We start from the raw sequence: 12,896 nt of genomic DNA, 5'->3' as shown, positions 1-12,896 counted from the left end.
GACCAGCCTGTTAATTGTAGGCATTCAGTGTGGACCCTGTGCAGAGACAGGGGTTATGGCAGGAGAAAAGTGTGGTGGAGCAAAGCCACTCACTTCATGGTGTTTAAAAAGCAGAGAGGCAGACAGGAAGAGGCTTGGGACAAGATATATCATTCTAAAGCATGCCCCCAGTGACCTACCCCTAGTTCCCACCTCCCCTCCCCCCCCAGAAATCCCTAATCAGTGGTGAATCCATTGACTAGGTCAAAGCACTCACCTCTCAATGATCAGATTACCTGGTAGAAAATAAACCTTCAACGCATGAACCTTTGGGGAGGGGGGGGGACACTATATTCTCACTATCACAGTGTAATATACTGTGATAGATATTATGATACACGTGTAAAAGAGATAGGGAAGAATTTCTAGAGAAAATCTTCCAATTTAGGCTGTGAGGAAGAGAAATGACAAGGTCAGTGTAAAGATGAAGGGTGGATCAGGGCAGTATGAAGCTGTGGAGTGGGGAGAACTCATGCAGTACTGAAGGAAGACCACAGGGGGCAATGTTTGCCATGTGCACTCAGGTCTTCTAAGCCAGCCTACCTGCGATAGCTCAGTGGCAGTGGGTGAGCAGAAAGATCATGAAAATATCTAGTAGCTATCTTTAGTTATTTGGTTAATGATATACAGCTTTCACCCTGATCTGTTTATAGATATACAAATGTATTTACAAATAATGAACGAAAGACTTCTGACAAAAAACAAACAAAAACCCTTTACATGGCATAACATCAAACAGAAAGAAACTTTCATTAAAGAACCCTTGGCCTGCAGAATCCTTCCTTGCTAGTAATTTGCAGCTTGTGTTCTGGTCAGAGAATATTGGTTGTGTTCTTCCTTGCTTCTTAATCACAGGCACTACCAGCATCCAGGGGAAAAGTTCATCACTGGACAGTAGGTACTGAGTCTCAGGTTTCTTCAGGGAAACCTCAGAGGCTCTCCACCAGCACTTGAAATGTCTGTGTTTTCTTTTTGCGGTGGTCCTGGGGCTTGAACTCAGGGCTTGGGTACTGTCCTTGAGCACTTTCTGATCAAGGCTAGTGCTCCACCCTTTTGGCCATAGCTCTTCTGGCTTTTTTGTTGCTTAGTTGGAGATAAGAGTCACAGACTTTTCTGCTCCAGCTGGATTCCCTCAGATCTAAGCTCCTGAGTGGCTAGGATTCCAGGCATGATAAACAGGCACCTGGCTAAAAATTCTAATATTCTTTTTTTTTTTTTTTGCCAGTCCTGGGCTTGAGCTCAGGGCCTGAGCACTGTCCTTGGACTTTCTCAAGGCTAGAGCTCTACCACTTGAGCCTCAGCACCACTTCCAGCTTTTTTTTTCTATGTATGTGGTACCAAGGTCTTCGTGCATGCTAGGCAAGCACTTTAACCACTAGACCAAATTCCCAGCCCCAAATTCTAATATTCTTATTTTAATGTATCCAGCAGGTCAACTCTTGGCAAATGACTTTAACCATCATGCCATGACGGAGGCGGTAGGCTATCTGTATAGGTCACTTGACTTAAGGGCGACCTACCTGGGATCTTCTCATCCATCAATTCAAGGAATCCTGCAGTGAGTTGCTTTCATGTCTCTCTGTTTTTGTTTTTGTTTTTTTTTTTGCCAGTCCTGGGCTGAAGCTCAGGGCCTGAGCACTGTCCTTGGATTTTTTTTTTTAAGGCTAGAACTCTACCACTTGAGCCTCAGCACCACTTCTGGCTTTTTCTAAGTATGTGGTACCAAGGAATCGAACCCGGGTCTTCGTGCATGCTAAGCAAGCACTCTACCACTAGGCCAAACTCCTGGCCCTCTCTGTTTCTATTTTATACACACATACACACACACACACACACACACACACACACACACACACACACACACGCAGTTGTGGGGCTTGAACTCAGGGCCTGGGCACTGTCTCTGAGCTTTTTTTGCTCAAGGTTAGCATTCTACCACTTGAGCCACAGAACCACTTCTGCCTTTTTCTGTGTCGGTGGTACCAAGGAATTGAACCCAGGACTTTTTGCATGCTAGGCAAGCACTCTACCACTGGGCCACACTTCTGCCTCTATATATACACTTTTGATTGTTTCTGTTCTATATATGTCCCACTGATTAGTTTCCATCCTTTTCAGCCTTCTCAGGGAAATTGAGCGGATGCGAGGCAAGAAATTTTGGCCTCAAGGCAAGAACCAGCAGTTTCATGAAGGTTCAAAGCATGGCTTCTCAATGTGGGAACACTTATATCAGATAAACTACCACAGTGCCCAGAATTCTACTACAGTGAGCTCAGCCATGTGCACAAATATAGGTAAGTTACAGAAGCCTAAGACAATGGAGTTAACACCTCCAACTCCAGGTACACAGAAATGTGCTTCTGGCAAAGGGAAAAAGAACTTGCGACGCATGCAATGCATTTCTACTGATACGAAGGCCCTACAGAAGTCACAAAATAACGAAGAAATAAAGGACACCCCAAAAAGAGACGCATCGAAGAAAAAGAAAGACTATTCCTTTAACATTTTCAATGCAGACAAAAGGAATAGTGTAGTAAGGCTTTCAAGGCAAAAGATTTTGTCTGCTAGAAGTGAGAGTGAAGAAGGGCAAATCACAATTTACCGAAATAGCACACCTCTTAGTAGCAGTAACCCCTGGGAATCCATATCCGAGCTCATTTCAGAAAAGTGGCTTTTTCATAGCCCATGTTACAGTTTGTTTCCTCAGAAACCTATTTTTCATAGAAAATCTCAAATAGAAACCAAATTATTAAAGATTTCAAATGATACTAATAAGGAATAAAAGTTGTGGGCACTTTTGTGTCTATAAGTATTTTTTCTTTTGTTTATTTAGATCTCTTAAGTTGAATATTTTCTTCTAAAACAGGAATTTTAGAATCAAGGTTTTTGGAGTTTTTTTTTAAAGCTTGAGATACAATAACTATTTTTTACCTATAAAGAACAGTTTTTGCTGGGTGCAGTGGCTCACATCTATAATCCTAGCTATTCAGGAGGTTGAGATCTGAGGATCAAAGTTCAACGCTAGCCTGGGCACAAAAGGACCTGAGACTCTTATCTCCAGTTAACCTCTAAAAAATGGGAAGTGGGACTTGGCTCAAGGGTAGGGCTACAGACTAGAGCTGACGAGCTCAGGGACAGTGCCCAGGCCCTGAGTTCAAACCCCATGACCCACCAAAAAACAAAACAAAACAAAAGAAAAAAAAACAGGTCTGGCCGGGAGTTTGGCCTAGTGGTAGAGTGCTTGCCTAGGATGCACGAAGACCCGGGTTCGATTCCTTGGTACCACATACATAGCAAAAAAGCGGGAAGTGGTGCAGAGGCTCAAGAGATAGAGCTCTAGCCTTGAGAAAGTCCAAGGACAGTGCTCAGGCCCTGAGCTTCAGCCCAGGACTGGCAAAAAAAAAAAAAAAAAAAAACCTAAAAAACAAAAAAACAGATTTTGCTGGGCAAGGGCAATAATCCTAGCTACGCAAAAGGCTGAGATCTAATGATCACAGTTCTAAGCCAAGCCTCCCAAAGGAATGTCTGTGAGACTGTTTGCTACAAATAACCACCAAAAAGCCCGAAGTAGAGCTGTGACTTTAGCCACTTTAGTGCCACCCTTTGAGTGAAAGTTTAAGGACAGTTTTGGTCCTGAGCTCAAGTTCCAGTACTGGCACAAAACCAAAACAAAACAGGTTTTTAGTGGTTCACATTTCTATAGTAGATAGAACAATGTTGGATCTCACAAGGTCCCATTTCTAAAAGTAGAGAAATATTACTCAAGTTCTAATTGTTACTTTTTTTTTCTACATTGAATTCTTCATCTAAGTAAAATTGCCAATTGCCATCACCCAACTTTAAATTTTTTAATTATTTATTTTGCTGGTTTTAGGACTTGAACTCAGGGCCTGAACATTGTCTCTGCGCTTCTTTGTACTCAAGGCAAGTGCGCTACTACTTGAGCCACAGCACCACTTCTGGCTTTTTCTGACTACTTTATTGGAGATAAGAGACTCACAGATTTTCCTGTTTTGGCTGGATTCAAACTGCAGTCCTTGGATCTTAACCTCCTGTGTAGCTAGGATTGTAGGCATGGGCCACCAGTGCCTGGCTCACCCAACTTTTTTCTAAACATAAATAAGAAAAGATGAATATATTAAAATAAAACAGTTAAGTTTTTGGGCTGGGAGTTTGGCCTAGTGGTAGAGTGCTTGCCTAGCATGCACGAATACCTGGGTTCGATTCCTCGGTACCACATACATAGAAAAAAGCCAGAAGTGGTGCTGAGGCTCAGGTGGTAGAGCTCTAGCCTTGAGAAAGTCCAAGGACAGTGCTCAGGCTCTGTGCTCATGCCCAGGACTGGCAAAAAAAAAAAAATTAAAGTACTACAGCTCTATTTATTTTGAACATTCTCCCCCTTTCCCCCAGGGCTTTACACATATTAGGCAAGCTCTCTACCACCACCCTCACTGCCTTTGTTTTTACTTTGGAGATAGGCTCTCACTAATTTTGCCCAAGATCACCTAAAACTTTGGGTCCTGCTTGCTCGGCCTCTCCTGTAGCTAGGATTATGTCTGTAGCACCATACCTGGCCTATTTTGAACAGTTTATTGTCCTCAGTTTTTATCAGCAGTTTGTAGAATATTAACCATTATCTATTAATAAGGATTACTTATTGGCTACCTTCATTCCTATCACCCAACTAAATCAGTGAAAAAAGAGCTCAGATGCCTGTTTTTGGCAAGTTACCAAATACTACTTTGGCCTCAGTTTCAAGAGGGAAATTACAGTGCCTACTTTTCAAAATTGCTGAGGGGATTGCATGAAATAATGGTTATAGGAAAGCTTCCATTAGTGCTAGTTATTTTCTGGACATGATCTAACCTAGATGCTATCTTTTCCCACAGACATCTCCTGAACAGGTCACAGATGAAGCATCTCTAAATACCACGCATTATTTGTCTCAAATAGGGCTGTATTGTCCCCCTGGCAGAATGCCCAGCTTGAGTTTTCCTCCTACCCTGCCTAGCACCTTGCTCAAAAGTGAGCAGCATGGAAAGTTTTGAGTAAGCACAGGCCAGTTCTGACTGGGTGACATCCTGCCCTGCTGGAACAGAAATGCCTTCTGGTGCAGAGGTTACTGTTGATTTGACTTTAGTGAATAACAAAGCACGGAGCAGGTGCAGCTAAATCCATGGGCAGTGCCTAGCTCAGCTAACTGTGAGTGTGATAGGGGCCAAGATAATGCTGTCCAGAGGACCTTGCTTAAGGTGGAAATCTAGGCTGGCGCAGTAGCCTTTCATTCTGTACATCCATGGCAACAGGGGTGCCCTTCAAATTTACTGGAGTCAAGGGGCTGAGATCTTCCAGGAGACTTTATTAGCCCTTATGTGTGGGTTTCTGCCCAGCCACCCTTTAAAAGGTGGAACATAAGGTTGCCTGGGGTTGGACCCCGAGATCCAGGGAGGTCTAGGTTGCAGAGGTTGTTAATACAGAGAGAGGGGTCACCTTTCAGAGTTGATGACGGCTGTCCATGGTGGGACTGCCACCGAAGGCATAGGCCCAGAGGAAGGTGCAGCGGAGCCTGGCGGGGTCACATTTATGGCTCAGGGTCTGTGAGGAGTCATCGGCCTCCGTACCAGCGCGCCACCCCTATGCGCTGTAGGGTCAGGAAGTGACTGCAGCCCGGTGTGGGCCTGTCAGCCCAGCAGCCACAGCCCAGCCCTGTGCCCGGCAAGACTCCGCCCTCTGTCACCCAGACCACGCCCTGCCTCGAAGACAGCCTCCACCTAGACCCCGCCCCCAGCCCCAGCCCGCTCTGGCCCCGTCCCCGCCCCGCCCATCCTCGGGCCCGCCCACGCCCGAACGTCCGCTCTCCTTGGCCACGCCTCGCGGCTACGGGAGGCGGGGCCGCGCCGCCTGCTCCGCGCCACGTGCTCCCACGCAGGGAGCCGCCCGCCGGCGGGGCGGACCAGTGGGTCTGGCTCTGGCCCTGCGGCGCCACTTGCGGCGTGGCAGCGGCACTGGCAGCATGGCCTCAGCAGCGCTTGCGGTGGCGGCGGCCCGTGGGGCCGGGGCCAGGGCAGCGTCGGCGCTGCGGGGCGGCTTCGGCCCTGCGGCCTGGGGGCGGCCGCGCCCGGGCCGCGCTCGGCGCCTGTGCACCGCGCAGGGGACCGCGGGGAACATGAAGCGCTACCTGTGGGAGCGCTACCGGGAGGCGAAGAGAGGCACGGACGGTGAGTGCGGCGTTGCCCAGGCCCTCCGCGCGGGGCGGGGGTGCGCCTCCCCCGGGGAGGTGGGGGGCGCGCCCTGCGCGCCAGCCGGGCGGCGGGCACCCTCGGACCGGACCGCCGGACCCCGCTGCTGACCTCGGCCCTCGCTGCCGACCTCCGGGCCCGCGGATCGTGACCCTGCCGGCGGGGCTGCCTCGCCTCCGCCGAGAGCGGCTCCGGAAACCGGGACTGCCACTCCAGAAACTTCCCAACTCCCTCCCGAGTGGTCAGGAATCTGCATGGAAAGTGCTTCGCGCTGCCCCCGGGGGTCCGCGGGGGTCCAGCAGGAGACCCCTCCCGTCTCCCTACCGTTAGACATGGCTCTTAATCAGCAGTGATGGTAATACAGCCCCATCAGGCCGGCGCCCAGTTAGCCCGAGGCGGGCGCCTGGGCAGGTGTGGGCACCCCGAGGCTGAAGCGGGGTGGGGGTGGGCGGGGTGCGCTGTGTCCGAAGTGGGAAATATTCCGGGCGAGGAGGAGATGCAGAGCTTGTGAATGAGTTCTTCGTGCCGGGTGAACGTGGAATCCGTTGGATTCCCATCTCAGGCGAGATGGGGAGAACTGACAGCAGGCTCACAGAAGCAGGTGCTGCACCCCCATTCTACCGGAGGGAAAAGCGAGACCCCGGTTCTGGGTCACTCTTTGACCTCACACGGGTCACAGCTCCTAACCTATTGTCCTGTTTTCTGCTTCCCCTTAGCTGATGGAAACTGGTGTCAAGGACCAATAATTACACGAGTGCGTCTGTTGAGACTGGGGAGCGAAATTTGATATTGACTGAGGTGTGTGTGTGTGTGTGTGTGTGCTTGCCTGTGTGCCTGTGCCTATCTGTTGGTGCACATAAAGGGAGAAAACCTTCTGTAAGATGACATATTCTGTCTTTTGGCCAGAAGTCAGTTTAGTAAAATAAAACCCCGTTTGAATAATTTTTTCTGAGTAAATTTCAAGTGTCTGTGAAATAGAATGCTTTATTTTCTTTAAGTTTCCTTCTACTAAGAGTTTAATAATCCCTCTCTCCACTTTGGTTTTTGAAGCTATTTTGTGGGTTATAGAAAGAAGGCTCATTTCGGGCTTTGCAGGTCTTAGCTGAAAGGAATGAAGATTATTATCTAAGCCCAGCTTTTAGAAAGGCAAATTTGTTTTTCAACTGAAAATTTTATTTAGAAAATTATACATTTTTATTTCATTATAAAAGGTGATATAGGGAAATCTGGCCTATTTGCCTGATTTCTCAGTTCTAACATTTTTGCAAAGCAACGATACAGTATTACAATCAGTATGTAGTGAAAGGAGAGATCAGATGCCTAGTTTGGGTTGTCCGGGTGTGTGTTTGTGTGTGCACATGTATTTGCTGTTCTGTACAGGTTTACTCCAAGGAGATTTGTATGTTTACTACTTCCATCAAGGTAGAGAATTCATCACAGAAGTCCCCAACAACTTGTTTTATTTGCTTTTGAGACTGGGTTTTGCTGTAAAGACTAGGCTGGTCTTGAACTCGTTATCTTCCTGTCTCAGCCTCCAGAGGGCTGAGATTATATGCATGCGTCTTATATTGACTTTATAACCACATCCTCCTGATAACTCTCTTGTCTCTAGTTTTGAACATCATCTGTTCGCCATTGCCAAAATATTATTTCAAAATTATTATATAAGCTAGGCATGGTAGCTCATGCCTGTAATCCTAGCTACTCAGAAGGCTGAGAACTGAGGATTGCTGTTCAAAGCCAGCCAGGGCACTAAAGACCGTGAGACTCTTATCTCAATTAACCACTAGAAAACTGGAAGTGGTCCTGTGGCTCCAGGGGTAGGGTGGTAGCTTTGAGCTGTAGAGCTCAGGGACAGCATGCAGGCCCAGAGTTCAAGCCCCATGACAGAACCAAAAAAATATTATACCTATAGCATCAATCAGCATGTGACCTTTCAGTATTTTGATTTCATTGTATATTTTAACAATGGTACTTTCTTCTGTTGCTGAGCAGGGTTCCATAGTAGGTACTACTGTTACCTGAGAGGGAGTGCCCAGTGGCTGAGCAGTCTTGGGCCAAGTCTTGGGTCAAGAGCCAGTGTTTCCTGGATGGGGAGTGTGGTAAACAGATTAGTAATAGCAATCCTTCCCTCCATTCCCTTCTCATTCTTCCCCCCTCCCCCACCCGCCATCTCTGTTAAGGAAGTAAATGCTCCTGAGGGTTGGCCCTTGAGCTGTCTCTGAAGACCAAGAGGTCAGAAGAAATCCTGTTTCTTACACTGATTTCCATGGCGTCTTGCAGTATTTTACATTCCTCTTAGCAGTGTATTAGAGTCCTTCCCCTCCGTCATCCTGGCCAGTACATGTTTGTTTCCTCGATGGTTGCCATTAGTATGGAGATTCCTCAAAAATGAAAAAGATGTATCTTGAGACCCTGCCATACCACTGTGGGAATAATCCAAATGAGAGTAAACCAATATACAAGAATGGTACCTGCCTGCCCATATTTATTGCAGCTGTAGTCACAATAAGCAAACTGTTTAATTAGCTGAGATGCCCAACCACTGATGAAGAAATATATACCACAAAAACATTACTAAACCTGAAAGAAAATGAAATCAAGTCATTTGCAGGCAAGTGAATGGAGCTGAGATCATCATGTTGAATGAAATAAGCCAAAATAAAGCCAAATGCCTCATATTTTCCAGTCTGATGTTTTTTATTTTTTTTAAATGTGCTGTGTGGTTACATGTGCATCTGAACACAATCCCTGCCCTTCAATAAATATCCATCAGAGAAGTAGCCTTTCCTATTATACATATAACAGTAGGGTAGCTGCTTCTCCCAGAGGGGCTGCTCCAGCTTTGTATTCAGATAATCTAGGAGTTCTTCCTTCCTTCTTTCCCTCCTTCCTTCCCTTCCTTTTTCTTAGAACTTGGGCTATTTAGACTATCTGGCTTCTGTGAGGGGTTGTATTGCTTACTAAGCTTATGAAAAGCGTGGCTGGAGATTAGTGAGGAGTGATAGAAGCATTCATTCTAAGATATTGATTTATTTGGAGTTATGGGTTGAGAGCATTTAATAATCACAAATTATAGCCAGGTACCAGTGGCTCATACCTGTAGTCCTATCTATTCGGAGGCTGAGATCTGAGGGGCATGATGCAAAGCCAGCCTGGTCAGGAAAGCTCACGAGACTCATCTCCAGTTAACCACCAAAAGCTAGAAGTGGAGCTGTGGTTCAAGCTGTAGAGTGGGAGTGCTAGCCTTGAACATAAAAAGCTCAGGGACAGTACCCAGACCCAGAGTTCAAGCCCAAGGACTGGCAAAAATTAAAAAATAATCATGAACTATGTATTCAATTAGGACTGTGTACCACCGTGATGCAAGCCAGACATTTATGGAATAATCATATGACACAAGGGTGATACTCATATGTACTATATAACAAGTACAAATTCTTTAGGGAGTTATAATGGGTTAAAGCGATTTCTTGAGAGAATTTTAAAATTAGATCAATATTTCTAAGACTGTCCCAGTCTTCTGAAAAAGATAGTTAAAGAAATGTTGAAGGTACACATGAAAGATGTTTCTTTAGAGCGGGGTTTCTTGCCATCATCTTAGGTCTAGTGCACCGAAACCTTTCAAATGCATGCATCCAAAACAACACATGTATTGCTACCTTGATATATTCATGTAGCCTTGCTTTTTGAGGTTGAACTCTATTTGGAAGTTATAAAGAATGTAGTTGTTTAACAAAAATGCAAAAATGAGTGCTATTAATCCTGAAAGATGCTAAATGGTGCCATGAAAAATATGAGCATGTGCTAGAGGAGTCTGGATTTGAGTCATAGGTGCCCAAGGAACTTTTTTTTTTTTTCCCCCTAAACTTCCTTTGTACCATGATAGCGGAGTTGACTAATTGTAATGGAAGACTAAACGGAAGTTGACTGGGAGAAGTGCACCAACTTGGAGCCAACCTGGGAACAGGTGACACTCACAAAATGAGGCCAGGTTAAACCGAACACACATATGCATGGACGCACGCATGCATGTGAGCAAGCTTTAGATACGGATGATTTATGTGTATGTGTGTGTAATTTTTTCCCCCCTGAAACACTGGGGTTGCTCTCAAGACCATGCACTTGCTAGGCAGGCAGTTAGACTTGAGCCCACACCCCCAGGCTGTGCAGGGCTGCGCCTGTGTAGGGTGGAAGTCTGAAGTAACACAGGAGAGTATCAACAGCAAACTGAGAGCAGCCATTAGGGGTGAAGGCTGAGGGGTTTTAACTCCCTCTGGGAGTTGGGGCTGTGTTATTCTTTGGGGTTGTCTTTTAGCTTTTTGGCATCTTACAAACAATGTGGTGTATTGGTTGGAAGGGGCCCTTGGTTCAGGCAGCTGCTGCTGTCCATGGTCTTGTGGTCATGGGAAAACCTGGTAACCAAAGTGTTGAGGGAGAAACCTTCAGCCCAAGAATTTTCACATTTTCAGGTTGGAACATCACCTTAGTCTGCGGCAAGTAGAGAGGATCTTGGAGGTCCTGGGTCCAGCTTCTGCTTCTGGAAGAAGGAATCCATCTATCTATAGCTGCCATAATTGTCGACTGGTATCCCCTTGATTTGTCATGTGATCAGGAGGCTGCCAGTTTTATTGAGACTATGTCAGAGTCATTCTAAATCCCCTTTTATGTGTGTGCTTCAGGTCACCCTGACATACCTTAGACTTCATTCCTTTTCTTTCCTGTGCTCTGTGGTGCCGAGGTGAGGAGGGAGAGGGCTTTGCACTGATAGTTATTCTTTTCTTTTTCCTCCATATTGTAATGGAAATAAGTGATTGCTGGCCTAATACATGGTCTTTTGAGATAGCTCCATGCTGTTTTCCCTTGAAGCTAAATGTACTTTTGAGGTGTTAACTTTGCCTTTTATTAAATGACTTTTAAGACAAGCTAGTCATAAAGCATTATTATATCGAACCTTGTTTCAAGTGAGATTGTACATGATTTTATTTTTAGAACTTTAGGAAGCATGATGGATTTCTAAGGGTAGTGAGAATTACAGATATTACTTACAGAGTCAGAAGGTATAATTTTAACTTTTGGTGGGAGTAGGATAAATGTCATGTGCATTACTAATTTCTTAGGTGAGTAATTCTGTTTGTTGAGGGCTGCTTTTCCCTGGAGTTGATGCAAAATATGTCAACTAAGGGAAAAGGAAGGCTTCTTGTCAGATGGACTGGAGCAATAAGCCTTCCACATGCCTCTACTCCTGGGCCTTGCTGGAACCCGGTGAGGCTCCCCCGTCTCTGTCCATGTAATGCTGTCTCCTCCAGCGGTGACATGCTTTATGACATGTTTACCATTCCTGTGAGGTGGGTACCCCATTGCTGAGGCTGATACCCAGTAGGTCTGGTAAACACTTATTGAAAAAAGTCCATTGAGGTTAGTAGGGAGAAAACCAGTTTATAAAAATTCCACAAGTATGGGGCCGGGAGTTTGGCCTAGTGGTAGAATGCTTGCCTAGCATGCACGAAGACCAGGGTTTGATTCCTCTGTACCACATACATAGAAAAAAGCCAGAAGTGGTGCTGAGGCTCAAGTGGTAGAGCTCTGGCCTTGAGAAAGCCCAAGGACAGTGCTCAGGCCCTGAGCTCAAGCCCAGGACTGGCAACAACAACAACAAAATTCCACAAGTAATGTGGTTCCACTTTGATAAATTCCCAGAAAATGTATAGGAATCTGCCCCCCCCAAAGAAGAGTATTAGTGGTCTGGGGGAGGGCCAGGCAGAGGACTGGGATTATATTTGGGGTGTTGGATGTGCTTATTATCTTCCTAGGCCAGTCTTTCTGCCGCTGACACATCACTCACCCCTCAATCATGCTATAAAGACAAAGACACAGGCAAGGCTGCTTTCTGTTTGGTTGAGTCTGACTTCAGGCAGCCAGGCTACCACCTGAGACGGGATCCCACGAGGGACTGGTGAGAGAAAGAGGTGTCTTCCCCTGGGATGGCATCTCAGCTGGAACATGTGCTTAGAGGTTGAGAAGGGGCCAGTCGACTACACCTCCTTTGTGCGGAGAACCTGGTAGTTGGTTTTGTCTTGGAGTCTATTACTATTGTGGAAGGCCCAGTGTTTTGTTTTGTTTTGTTTTGTTTTTTTTTTTTTTGCATAGAGCATTGTTGTATTTTAATTGACACACAGTTGGACATATTGTGAGACACGGTGTGATACTGCTGTGTGTGCAGAGTGTGATGATGGTGTATAGTCAGTGAACTAGCACTTTAGAGACTTCTTGGCAGACCTTGCTCTTGTAGGCAAGCCCTCTGCATCTTAGCTACATCCTCTGCCTTGGTGGTGGTGCTCTGTTACTTAAAGGAGACAGAGTTTTACTAAGTTTGCCCAACCTGGATTCAAACTCTCAGCCCTTGTGCCTCAGCCTCCCAAATTGTTGGGATTACAAGTGTACTCATCCCATCTAGCTTGACTTGATACATGGTTTGCTACTTTGAAATATCCAATAAGTTATCATTAACCTTAGTCAGCCTGCCAGGCTGTAGAACACTGGATTCCATTCTTTTCTACTTGTCATTTTGGACCCTTAACCAGCTGTGCCCCATTTTCCCTCCCTAGAGGTGGTTTT

General features: G+C 46.0%; 1 protein-coding gene across 6 annotated transcripts in view; it reads left to right on the top strand.

Annotated features, from left to right (window-relative positions):
- Positions 1-12,896, top strand: part of Nt5dc3 (5'-nucleotidase domain containing 3) — a 93,955-nt gene that overhangs the window by 46,863 nt on the left and 34,196 nt on the right. For 2 of the 6 annotated variants that reach the window (XM_090328519.1, XM_090328520.1), the window contains exons 15-16: positions 1,468-1,597; positions 2,158-2,855. In XM_090328519.1, coding sequence (XP_090184645.1) covers positions 1,468-1,597; positions 2,158-2,821 — 794 coding nt within the window. In that variant the 3' untranslated portion in view covers positions 2,822-2,855. Of the gene's footprint in view, positions 1-1,467; positions 1,598-2,157; positions 2,856-6,015; positions 6,258-6,932; positions 7,077-12,896 lie in introns of those variants that run through there. The other 4 variants (XM_090328525.1, XM_090328521.1, XM_090328522.1 and 1 more) reach the window with 4 other exon arrangements.

The sequence above is a fragment of the Megascapheus bottae genome, chromosome 2, assembly GCF_031878675.1.
Source record: "Megascapheus bottae isolate mThoBot1 chromosome 2, mThoBot2.hap1, whole genome shotgun sequence".
NCBI classification, from domain to species: domain Eukaryota; kingdom Metazoa; phylum Chordata; class Mammalia; order Rodentia; family Geomyidae; genus Megascapheus; species Megascapheus bottae.
Note: the sequence above shows the minus strand (reverse complement) of the source record. Positions and strands in the feature narration are given on the sequence as shown.